The sequence below is a fragment of the Colossoma macropomum genome, unplaced genomic scaffold, assembly GCF_904425465.1.
Source record: "Colossoma macropomum unplaced genomic scaffold, Colossoma_macropomum, whole genome shotgun sequence".
NCBI classification, from domain to species: domain Eukaryota; kingdom Metazoa; phylum Chordata; class Actinopteri; order Characiformes; family Serrasalmidae; genus Colossoma; species Colossoma macropomum.
This window is the reverse complement of record NW_023494794.1, coordinates 30,114,955-30,126,726: the sequence shown is the minus strand read 5'-3', so window position 1 is coordinate 30,126,726 and position 11,772 is coordinate 30,114,955. Positions and strand designations below refer to the sequence as shown.

The following is an 11,772-nucleotide window of genomic DNA, read 5'->3' as shown; positions in this document are numbered from 1 at the left end:
TGCAGGCTGTGCTGAGTGAGCTACTATGTTGGTGCAGGCTGTGCTGAGTAAGTTACTGTGTTGGTGCAGGCTATGCTGACTAAGCTACTATGTTGGTGCAGGCTGTGCTGAGTAAGTTACTGTGTTGGTGCAGGCTGTGCTGACTAAGCTACTATGTTGGTGCAGGCTGTGCTGAGTAAGTTACTGTGTTGGTACAGGCTGTGCTGAGTATCTACTATGTTGGTGCAGGCTGTGCTGAGTAAGTTACTGTGTTGGTGCAGATTGTGCTTATTAAGTTACTATGTTGGTGCAGGCTGTGCTAAGTAAATTACTATGTTGGTACAGGCTGTACTGAGTAAGTTACTGTGTTGGTGCAGGTTGTGCTGAGTAAGTTACTGTGTTGGTGCAGGCTGTGCTGACTAAGCTACTATGTTGGTGCAGGCTGTGCTGAGTAAGTTACTATGTTGGTGCAGGCTGTGCTGAGTGAGCTACTATGTTGGTGCAGGCTGTGCTGAGTAAGTTACTGTGTTGGTGCAGGCTGTGCTGACTAAGCTACTATGTTGGTGCAGGCTGTGTTGAGTAAGTTATTGTGTTGGTACAGGCTGTGCTGAGTATCTACTATGTTGGTGCAGGCTGTGCTGAGTAAGTTACTATGTTGGTGCAGGCTGTGCTGACTGAGCTACTATGTTGGTGCAGGCTGTGCTGAGTAAGTTACTGTGTTGGTGCAGGCTGTGCTGAGTAAGCTACTGTGTTGGTGCAGGCTGTGCTGAGTAAGTTACTGTGTTGGTGCAGGCTGTGCTGAGTAAGCTACTGTGTTGGTGCAGGCTGTGCTGAGTAAGTTACTATGTTGGTGCAGGCTGTGCTGAGTAAGTTACTGTGTTGGTGCAGGCTGTGCTGAGTAAGTTACTGTGTTGGTGCAGGCTGTGCTGAGTAAGCTACTGTGTTGGTGCAGGCTGTGCTGAGTAAGTTACTATGTTGGTGCAGGCTGTGCTGAGTAAGCTACTGTGTTGGTGCAGGCTGTGCTGAGTAAGTTACTGTGTTGGTGCAGGCTGTGCTGAGTAAGCTACTATGTTGATGCAGGCTGTGCTGAGTAAGTTACTGTGTTGGTGCAGGTTGTGCTGGCTAAGCTACTATGTTGGTGCAGGCTGTGCTGAGTAAGTTACTGTGTTGGTGCAGGCTGTGCTGACTAAGCTACTATGTTGGTGCAGGCTGTGCTGAGTAAGTTAATGTGTTGGTGCAGACTGTGCTGACTAAGCTACTATGTTGGTGCAGGCTGTGCTGAGTAAGTTACTATGTTGGTGCAGGTTGTGCTGAGTAAGCTACTATGTTGGTGCAGGCTGTGCTGAGTAAGTTACTATGTTGGTGCAGGCTGTGCTGAGTAAGCTACTGTGTTGGTGCAGGCTGTGCTGAGTAAGTTACTGTGTTGGTGCAGGCTGTGCAGAGTAAGCTACTATGTTGATGCAGGCTGTGCTGAGTAAGTTACTGTGTTGGTGCAGGTTGTGCTGGCTAAGCTACTATGTTGGTGCAGGCTGTGCTGAGTAAGTTACTGTGTTGGTGCAGGCTGTGCTGACTAAGCTACTATGTTGGTGCAGGCTGTGCTGAGTAAGTTAATGTGTTGGTGCAGACTGTGCTGACTAAGCTACTATGTTGGTGCAGGCTGTGCTGAGTAAGTTACTGTGTTGGTGCAGGTTGTGCTGACTAAGCTACTATGTTGGTGCAGGCTGTGCTGAGTAAGTTACTGTGTTGGTGCAGGCTGTGCTGAGTAAGCTACTATGTTGGTGCAGGCTGTGCTGAGTAAGCTACTATGTTGGTGCAGGCTGTGCTGAGTAAGTTACTGTGTTGGTGCAGGCTGTGCTGAGTAAGTTACTGTGTTGGTGCAGGCTGTGCTCAGTAAGCTACTATGTTGGTGCAGGCTGTGCTGAGTAAGCTACTGTGTTGGTGCAGGCTGTGCTGAGTAAGCTACTGTGTTGGTGCAGGCTGTGCTGAGTAAGTTACTGTGTTGGTGCAGGTTGTGCTGAGTAAGTTACTGTGTTGGCGCAGGTTGTGCTGACTAAGCTACTATGTTGGTGCAGGCTGTGCTGAGTAAGTTACTGTGTTGGTGCAGGCTGTGCTGACTAAGCTACTATGTTGGTGCAGGCTATGCTGACTAAGCTACTATGTTGGTGCAGGCTATGCTGAGTAAGTTACTGTGTTGGTGCAGGCTGTGCTGAGTAAGTTACTATGTTGGTGCAGGCTGTGCTGAGTAAGTTACTGTGTTGGTGCAGGCTATGCTGAGTAAGCTACTGTGTTGGTGCAGGCTGTGCTGAGTAAGTTACTGTGTTGGTGCAGGCTGTGCTGAGTAAGTTACTGTGTTGGTGCAGGCTATGCTGAGTAAGCTACTATGTTGGTGCAGGCTGTGCTGAGTAAGTTATTGTGTTGGTGCAGGCTGTGCTGAGTAAGCTACTGTGTTGGTGTACGCTGTGCTCAGTAAGCTACTATGTTGGTGCAGGCTGTGCTGAGTGAGTTACTGTGTTGGTGCAGGCTGTGCTGAGTAAGTTACTTTGTTGGTGCAGGCTGTGCTGAGTAAGTTACTTTGTTGGTGCAGGCTGTGCTGAGTAAGTTATTGTGTTGGTGCAGGCTGTGCTGAGTAAGCTACTGTGTTGGTGTATGCTGTGCTCAGTAAGCTACTATGTTGGTGCAGGCTGTGCTCAGTAAGCTACTGTGTTGGTGCAGGCTGTGCTGAGTAAGTTACTTTGTTGGTGCAGGCTGTGCTGAGTAAGTTACTGTGTTGGTGCAGGCTGTGCTGAGTAAGTTACTGTGTTGGTGCAGGCTGTGCTGAGTAAGCTACTGTGTTGGTGTATGCTGTGCTCAGTAAGCTACTATGTTGGTGCAGGCTGTGCTGAGTAAGTTACTGTGTTGGTGTATGCTGTGCTCAGTAAGCTACTATGTTGGTGCAGGCTGTGCTGAGTAAGCTACTGTGTTGGTGTATGCTGTGCTCAGTAAGCTACTATGTTGGTGCAGGCTGTGCTGAGTAAGATACTATGGAATTCCATTTCTTTTCTAACTTCCTCCATAGTTCAGAAGTCATTCAGGGTGGTTTGATGTGAAATGGTTCATGGCAGATGCTCAGATTTCCTTCCAATGTTTTTACTTAGAGTCCACGTCCAGAAATAATCTTGGCTCTACAACACAGATTTCTCTTTCACAGACGCACCCACTCACATTCCAACTCACTCTGGCTCAGCCACAACAAGTCTGATAAAACAAAGCCTGTACGGTTCAGCCTGAGAGACGAGCTCTGTGTTTCTGTGTTTGGGCGTGTGGATTACTTTGCTTCTCTGGATTTCTTCTGAGTTCCTCTTTCACTGGCTCTCGCTGTGGAACGTCTCCCATCAGGATGTGTAACCAAAAGGGTCTGTGTGTAACTACAGTATTCCTGTATCCTCTGGCCATCACCTCCATTATCTGCAGCATTCTTCTCTTCTTCCCTGGGTGGTCATATGAGTACTTTTCTCAAGGCAAACTCACCACAGAGGTGAGGTTGTCAGGGGGTTTGGTCGGAGGACTCGTGGTAAGCGGTGTTTAAATCGCTCTGTTTAAACCTAATTACATTGAAAACAGGCTGAGGAACTCAGTAATGCACTTTTGCTCCTCCAAACTCCAGCCTATATTTTTAACTGGTAGCACTGGGCAAATTACAAGATAAGAAAATCATATGAAATGAGGTCCTTTATCCATATGCATGTAGTATTTATGCTGTTTTATATAACAAAAATGTTTAAAAATGTATTTTTTTCTCTGTTTTTTGATCTCCCGTACACACAAAACAGCGTTTTCCATCACTAACAAAAATAGAGCCTGTTTAAAACTCGTTCCTGGTGAAGACTTTTGAAAATCTTTCCACTGTGGATGAACAGAACGCAGCTTTTTGAAAATCACAGCCTCTCGCTGTTCATCTATTGATCATGCAGCACACTGTCTGATATATGGCTGGCAACAGGGCTTATGTGTGTAATTGGTAATTTGTGGCTTAATAGCACATTCATAACTGAATTAGTCTTTACTTTTTGCAGACTCTCTACCAGTGAGGCTCCCACAGGGCTCTTTTTGGGTCCTCTCCTTTTTTCCCTTTATACTTGCTCCCTTGGTGATGTTATACACCGATCAGGCATAACATTATGACCACCTCCTTGTTTCTACGCTCATTGTCCATTTTATCAGCTCCACTTACTATATAGGTGCACTTTGTAGTTCTACAGTTACAGACTGTAGTCCATCTGTTTCTCTGATACTTTGTTAGCCCCCTTTTACCCTGTTCTTCAGTGGTCAGGACCCCCATGGACCCTCACAGAGCAGGTACTATTTGGGTGGTGGATCATTCTCAGCACTGCAGTAACACTGACGTGGTGGTGGTGTGTTAGTGTGTGTTGTGCTGGTATGAGTGAAACAGTGATGTAAGGCTTGGATGCAGCTGCTCGGCCATGGAAACCCATTCCATGAAGCTCTCTACGCTGTTCTTGAGCTAATCTGAAGGCCACATGAAGTTTGGAGGTCTGTAGCGATTGACTCTGCAGAAAGTTGGCGACCTCTGCGCACTATGCGCCTCAGCATCTGCTGACCCCGCTCTGTCATTTTACGTGTCCGACCGCTTCGTGGCTGAGTTGCTGTCGTTCCCAATCTCTTCCACTTTGTTATAATACCACTGACAGTTGACTGTGGAATGTTTAGTAGAGAGGAAATTTCACGACTGGACTTGTTGCACAGGTGGCGTCCTATCACGGTACCACGCTGGAGTTCACTGAGCTCCTGAGAGCGACCCATTCTTTCACTAATGTGTGTAGAAGCAGTCTGCAGGCCTAGGGGCTCGGTTTTACACACCTGTGGCCATGGAAGTGACTGGAACACCTGAATTGGAACAAGTGAGTGGAACACCACATTCAGTGATGTGGATGGGTGAGTGAATACTTTTGACAATATAGTGTATCAGGTTGGAGCCCCAAAAGAGAAAACCAAGAGAGGTACCAAGACTCAAAGGGTGACCCATCTTTCTCTGGTCAAGACCAGCAAAACAATAACTCGACAAGAGCAGTACAAACTAGAAGGAGGAAGTTTGTGAACAAACAGTAAGATGTGGATCTGTGAACTCCAGTCACTGCTGTTAGAAGAGTATCAGAGTGTAAAAGACAGAGCTTGATGGATGAAGTAATAGTTACACTAATGCAAGCTTGGTTGTATTTATTAGCTTGTAGCTTAGTGGCCAGGCCAGCAGTCAGGACTGGGTGACACCACAGGGTTTCACAATGGTTGTATGATGTATTTGTGTAATGCATGCTGGGAAATCCTGATTGTGAGAGGCTTTTTGCTGTTTCCCCACCAAAATAAGCGTTTCTTATCAAGTGAACTTTCTCTTTCTTTCAGGTTTTGATTCCAGCATTTTTTGTTCAAAAGGCTGAGAAGTGTTTATGCTGTTGCAAGTGTTGTGGGGTGAGTGCCACATATACCTCATACTCACTACTTAGTTTACACTACAGATGATAGCAGACTAAATCACTGACACACTTCCACACCAAAAAAGTGTGGACACCTCATCATTGCATCTATATACGCTTGTTGGACATCCCAAATTCCAGAGTTTAACAGTCTCAGATCTTTCAGAGTGTCTGTGGGAATTTATGCCCATTCAGTCTAAAGAGCATTTGTGAGGTCAGACACTGATGTTGGACGAGAGGGCCTGACTCACAATGACAATCTGACAGTCAATCTCACAAAATCTCTGTGTGTAAACGGCAAGGCTGAAAACCACCACTGAATGCCTGTGACCTTCAACCCCTCAGATGGCACTGCACTTCTCAGGAATACTTTGATGACCTGTTATCAATAAACACCATCCATTGCTGCATCCACAAATGCAGGTTAAGACTTTGCTCTGCACAGTGGAAGTTATATATCAACAACATTCAGAAACGCTGCTGACCTCTCTGGGCTCAAGCTCATCTGAAATGGACTGATGCTCAATGGAAATGTGTTGTGGTCTGAAAAGTCAACTTTCCAGATTGTTTATGAAAATAATGGATGTCATGTTCTCAAAAAAAAACATGAATATCCAGATTGTTACCAGCGTAAAGTTCAAAATCCAGCATCTTTCATGGTGGGGGGGTATTAGAGAGTAACATCTCTGAAGGCACCATTAACAATGAATCAGGGATGCGGGAAGTGGGGGGGCTGAGGGGGCTGCAGCATTCCCTGATTTCAGGACAACATCTGCTAAAAACATTAACAGTGATACAGAGATCTGAACCTTGGCAAAGACGTGTGCGTGCTTGTTTTAGAATGGAGTCTTTAGAGGTGCAAAGAGAGATAGAGGCCAGTTCATGCTGAATGAGAAAGCAGAGAGAGGATGTGCATCACCGCACTGAAGGGTCAGTTGTGTGTATATATTGCCATTTCTTGCCTCACTGTAGTTCAGTATGACACATTCTGTTTGATGTAAAGTATCAAAACCATTCAAAGAGAAAAAAGCAGATCACTTTGCATCGTCATCACATTTATGTATATGCAACTTAAAATTCAGCACCTCCAACTTAATACACCTGCCAGCCTACCTGCAATGAAACATATTCATACATTTCGGAGCAACATATGCTGCCTTTTAGACACCTGTGCTTATTTCAACACAGCAACACCAAGAAACATTCTGCATGTGTTACAACAACATGGCTGCGTAATCAGACAGTGCCGGACTGGCCAGCCTGTCTTCTATTCAAAACATAGCGCATTATGAAGTTCCAAATACGGCAATAAAGGCCCTGTACGGTTGTGCAGCTGAGGAACGGAAGAACAGCTAAAAATTCTGCTTCCAGATGTGGATCATTTGGTGTCTTCAGTCCCCAAACAATTACTAATTGTCAAGCAACAAAGGTCTTGATTTTGTACTTTCAGTTCAATACGGGTCAGACAGAATTTACTGAACACTGCTTTCTGTTTTCAGTAGTACTTCACATACTGAATTTGTGGAATTGAGGTTTGTTTTATTTTCAGTGCACTTAGCCTTTAGCACAGGTAGCCGTGTCAGAATTTCAGACAATGTGTACATAAAAGAAAAACTGAAAAGAATGCGCATTTCCCTTTTCACTTTTATCATAAATACATTCTCTTCATGTGCCCTAGCCTTGCCTGTCTGTTCTCTTGGAAGCACTCGGTGTTGTTGGCGCCATGTACAGTTTTGGAGTTGCACTGTCCGGGCTGCTAAATGGACCCTACTGTAAAGGATATTGGACCTGGGGAACACCTTTTAAGGGCCAGTAAGAAACTCACACTTGCTTCATTACAGAAGGATTATGAGCCCAAAGTGACTTTTCTACTGTCAATCAATTTATATAAACCTTTAGAGCCTCTCTTTCACTCTTATCACCCCTCTCTCTCTCGCTCTCTCTGTGTGTCTCTCTTTCTCTCTCACTCTCTCTGTGTGTCTCTCTTTCTCTCTGTGTCTCTCTCTCTCTCTCTCAGAGGCGGGAGTTATCTGCATGACCAGTCCCAGTGGAGTACGTGCTCAGAGCCAGAGGACGTGGTGAAGTTTAACGTGATTTTATTCTCCATACTGCTGGCGATCAGTAGCCTGAAGATCATCTTCTGCTCCTCTCATATTATCTGTATCCTCGTGAGCTGCCTCTGCCTCCCGCCAACGGCTTTAGTAGCGGCCAAAGCCGCATCGCCATGAAATATTATCATGAAATAGAACACCTAAAAAAAACACTTTATTCAGCTACATGATGATGTAATTTCCTGCAAAAACAAAGAGAAAAAAGTAAAACACAAACAAAACTTTTCCACATCCTGGCAAAATTCAACAGCTAGAACACTGTTGCTCTCCAAATAAGTTTTAATAAAAATCAGATTTTTACTTTTGTATGTCATTTGAACATGGCAGCTGACCTTTACACTGTGTGAAAAATTCAAAGTGAAAATGTAAAAATTTCTTAGAATAAAATCTACTTACTTTATAATTTTGCCCTCTCAAGTAAAGTTACTATATTTAAGTTTTATTCTATTTTATCCTAATTAATATTAGGCAGGAATAGAGCTGCACCACATTATGTAAAGTTTAAATAATACTGTTTAAATGATAAATATATTAAATTTAGCTGATTCTCAAATATTAAAGAATGACTGTAGGATTAATGTGCCTCATCTCCAGATTTCAGGAAGTTTTTGATTATTATATATTATGTGCGGCGTGTCTGAATTTTACATTTCCGTTTTTTAAATGAGGGATAAATCTAGTTTGCTATGAGATACTTCAGCTGAAATGTGTTTTTCAGTGCTATAAATATAATTATATTTTATAATAGACTTTGAACAGTATAAATTGATTGTTTTCATTGTTATTGACGTAAACGCAGAAATGTTTATCACTTTAACTGTGATCTGAGTGACACACTGACATGTAAATGTAGATCAGTGAGGAGATACAGAGGAACAAAGTGTCTCTGATACACAAAACATCACTGTCAGCAAAGTCATCAAACTAAATTAAATTACTTTTAAAAGTCTGCAGCACTAATTTTGAGACAAAAGGCCACGCCCACTTTCTAAAGCCTCTAAATTTCAGAATCTAACGAATTTACAAGACAAAAATTTAATCTATAAAATGTAAAACTTTTAATGTAAAAATCTGTTATGCAAGATGAAGTTATTACCTGAATGTATGACGCAACTCTGGTCAGTTAGTCGGCAGCACAATAAAGCATTTATATAATCAGTTATATTCTGTAGTTATGATGCTTCCAATGATTATTTTAATATGTTTACATTACTATACACAACTCAGATCCTTCATTCATTTAGTTTCCAGTCAAAATGGGCATTTAGTACAGGTTATTCATTTTTCAGCTTCAGGAAAAAGTAGTATATTAACTGTATGCTGTGTTTTTAACAGAAAATTACCCAGAATTCTCAACAGCTAAAACTACTCTCAGCTGTGTGAATCAGTGAGTCTCTGTTTCCCTTCATTCCAGCTTCCATTCTTTTCAGGAGACTCACTTTCAGTTCCTCAAAGAATCTGCAGACACACCTCCAAAGTTCAGTCTTAGAAGCTGGTTGATGATTTTCTGAAGTAATCAAACTCATTCAGTGATGCTGAGGTCTGGACTCTGGAGTGGTCAGTCCATTGAGGGGTGGTCTCTGGCCTTTTGCACTGTACTGTATCATGTGTCTGCATATTAATCTGTTCTCTTCTGGCCTCTGTAAGGCCCAATCCCATTTCACCCCTAACCCCTACCATTTAGGGTGTCCTGGTTCTTGTTGAGATAGAGGGGTAGGGTGAGGTGTTGGGGCTACATGACCCTCCAAACTGAGGTTTTTCAGAGACTCCAAACAGAGAGTTACGAGAAAAAAAGAAAAAAGAAAAACCAGCAAGATGTAGAACAAGAGACCAAAGAAACACACAAATGTGAGATTTTTTCTGTACAAATTATGATAATCATTGCATTATCTTATGTTTAATGTTAGTTTAATGTCGTTTCAGTGTATTATGGTCCTTTTCTTCATAACAGACATAAAAAAATCACTAGTAGTGCTGATGTCTCAGTAGCTGGTTAGCTAAATTTCCCATTCCACCTTAAATAGTATCAGAACTGCTGGACTATTTAAGGTAGAACAGGAAAATTCGAACAAGAATCTGCTGAATATCTGACTTCAGCTTCATATCACTGAAGAATTTGGGGTGGACAATAATAAATAATTGACCCCTCTTTGAAGATCATATGATGCCCTAAATGTAACTAAAGCCCAGCAGTGAGGAGCTGAACTTTACCCTCCTCTGCTGTCACTGCAGACTGGCAGGGTCGCCTACAGAGCAGCGCTGGTAGCTGTTAATGAAGTGATGCTCTTTTTATTTGAGGGTCCCATTTCAGAGGGAAGATTTCAACCACTACCCTGTAACTCAGTTCCAAGGGGTTAGGGTGACACTCGAAAACAAGGGGTAGGGGTAAAAATAAGAAATGAGATTGAGCCTAAATCTGCACTGTACTTTCAGTCCACAACACAATGAAACAGCGCCCACTGGAGGACAGTTCGTGCCATTGAAATCAGTCCATTAGCCTGTTTTTTCTAAATGAAAATGACTCTGTATTTACTCTGCTTTTTTTATTGTATTATATTTTTAAATTGTTTGCTTTTACCTGTTTACCTGTATTTTTGTCATTTTAAAACAACAGCAGTTAATAATTTGTAACTAATGTATGCACTGTTATGAGTTTAACATGTTGTCTTTTTTGATTTTGTGCTGTCAGAGACATGAAAGCGCACGGTGGCTGTTTTAGTTCTCTGAGCTCCTGAATTGGAAAGTTAACACAGTAGTATAGTGTTGCACTGATACTGATCCTGTATCAGTGTTGGCACCAATACTGGCACTTAAACAGAGTATTATAGTGGTGCTCAGAAAGTGCTTCGTGGTATCGGTCAGTATCCCCATGACCGATACCACGAAGCAATTTCTGAGCACCACTAGACAGAACTTAAGACCTCGTTGGCGGTGTGGGACGACAAGCAGCAGTAAAAATGCTCATGGCAGAATTTGTAACGGCAGCATTTGGTGTTAAGAACACGCTAACGGAGCCGCTTACCTGAACGGCTGAGCTGCTTCTTTCAGTAATCACTCATCTGCCATTCACACAGTCAGAGTTAATGTTACTCAGACAGTGGAAGGAACTGCTGGACTCTTGGCTAGCCGGGCCTGCACCCTCTAGCCCCGCCTGTGGTGCGCCTCCGCCGGTCAGCTGTATCACTGAGCAGCAGTGGCCTGTCGCTTCAACCAAGCCAGAAAAACTCTGAAAGTCGCTGATACTGACAGCGAGAACGACGGTGATATTTACTGCACTGATGTTCAGACATGCAGCCAAGTGAACGAGACGCACATATCAGACAAACGACCCGAGAAATCTGGATCTGAAACAACATTCAGCTCCGTTTTTGAGCCAGAGAAGCTGCTGTGTGCTGATGTGTAAACACCACAGGTTTATCTGTTTTCTGATCAGCTTTGTTTTAACTGTTTGAAACAATAAAGATACTTTACATTTACTTAAGTTGTTAAATGTGATTCTTATTATATATTTATGTACAGGAAATAAACAAAATCAAGTTTTCTTAAGCATCTAATAAATACAATCCAACAAATGCCATCTAGCCAAGATGAGTGTGTTTTATTTGTGATGCAGAACACAGATTTTACTGAAATAAAATATTTTAAAAATGTAATTGTATAAATATCAGGACTTATAGGTGAGTTAGGTTACACAGAGTTAGTATCAGTACTCGGTATCGGCTGATACTAAAGGATCAGGTATCGGTATCGATACTGAAAGGGAAAAAGTGGTATTGGTGCATCTTCACAGTACTTAATAAGTGAAGAATATTCACAAAAAATCACACAGATTGAGTTCACTGGAACAGCAGACAGCAGGGCAGCAAACAGCCAAGTTAGCATCATGCTAAGTTTCAGCTTCTTCCCAGGTGACCCAAATCTCTCATCCTCCCAAAATGTTGAAAGTACAGGATGCGTCCGGCGCTCTGATCATGAGAGACAGTCCAATCGTGTCTCAGGGGAAAGTAAATGTGAAGTAAAGTCTTTCATAAAGAAAGCAATACCTCGCAAAGATTCTAACTAAAGCCCGGGCTTAAATATTATCTAAAACAGCTGCAAAACATTAGTATTCCGGCGAACTTGAGCACTGATTGGATGATGAGGATCTCTCCGAAAGCATTGTGACTTTGCTGAGGAGTCTGGGAAATGGAGTTCGTGTCAGAAGATGCGAGCAA

At 42.8% G+C, this 11,772-nt stretch overlaps 1 protein-coding gene across 1 annotated transcript; it reads left to right on the top strand.

The window, feature by feature from the left end:
• The first annotated feature begins 3,163 nt into the window (after positions 1 to 3,163).
• On the top strand, positions 3,164 to 8,007 carry LOC118814945 (transmembrane 4 L6 family member 18-like). The gene is made up of 4 exons (XM_036580854.1): positions 3,164 to 3,529; positions 5,377 to 5,442; positions 7,126 to 7,259; positions 7,465 to 8,007. The coding sequence occupies exons 1-4, from the start codon at positions 3,356 to 3,358 to the stop codon at positions 7,673 to 7,675; spliced, it is 585 nt and encodes a 194-aa protein (XP_036436747.1). The 5' UTR covers positions 3,164 to 3,355; the 3' UTR covers positions 7,676 to 8,007.
• The last annotated feature ends 3,765 nt before the right edge of the window (positions 8,008 to 11,772 follow it).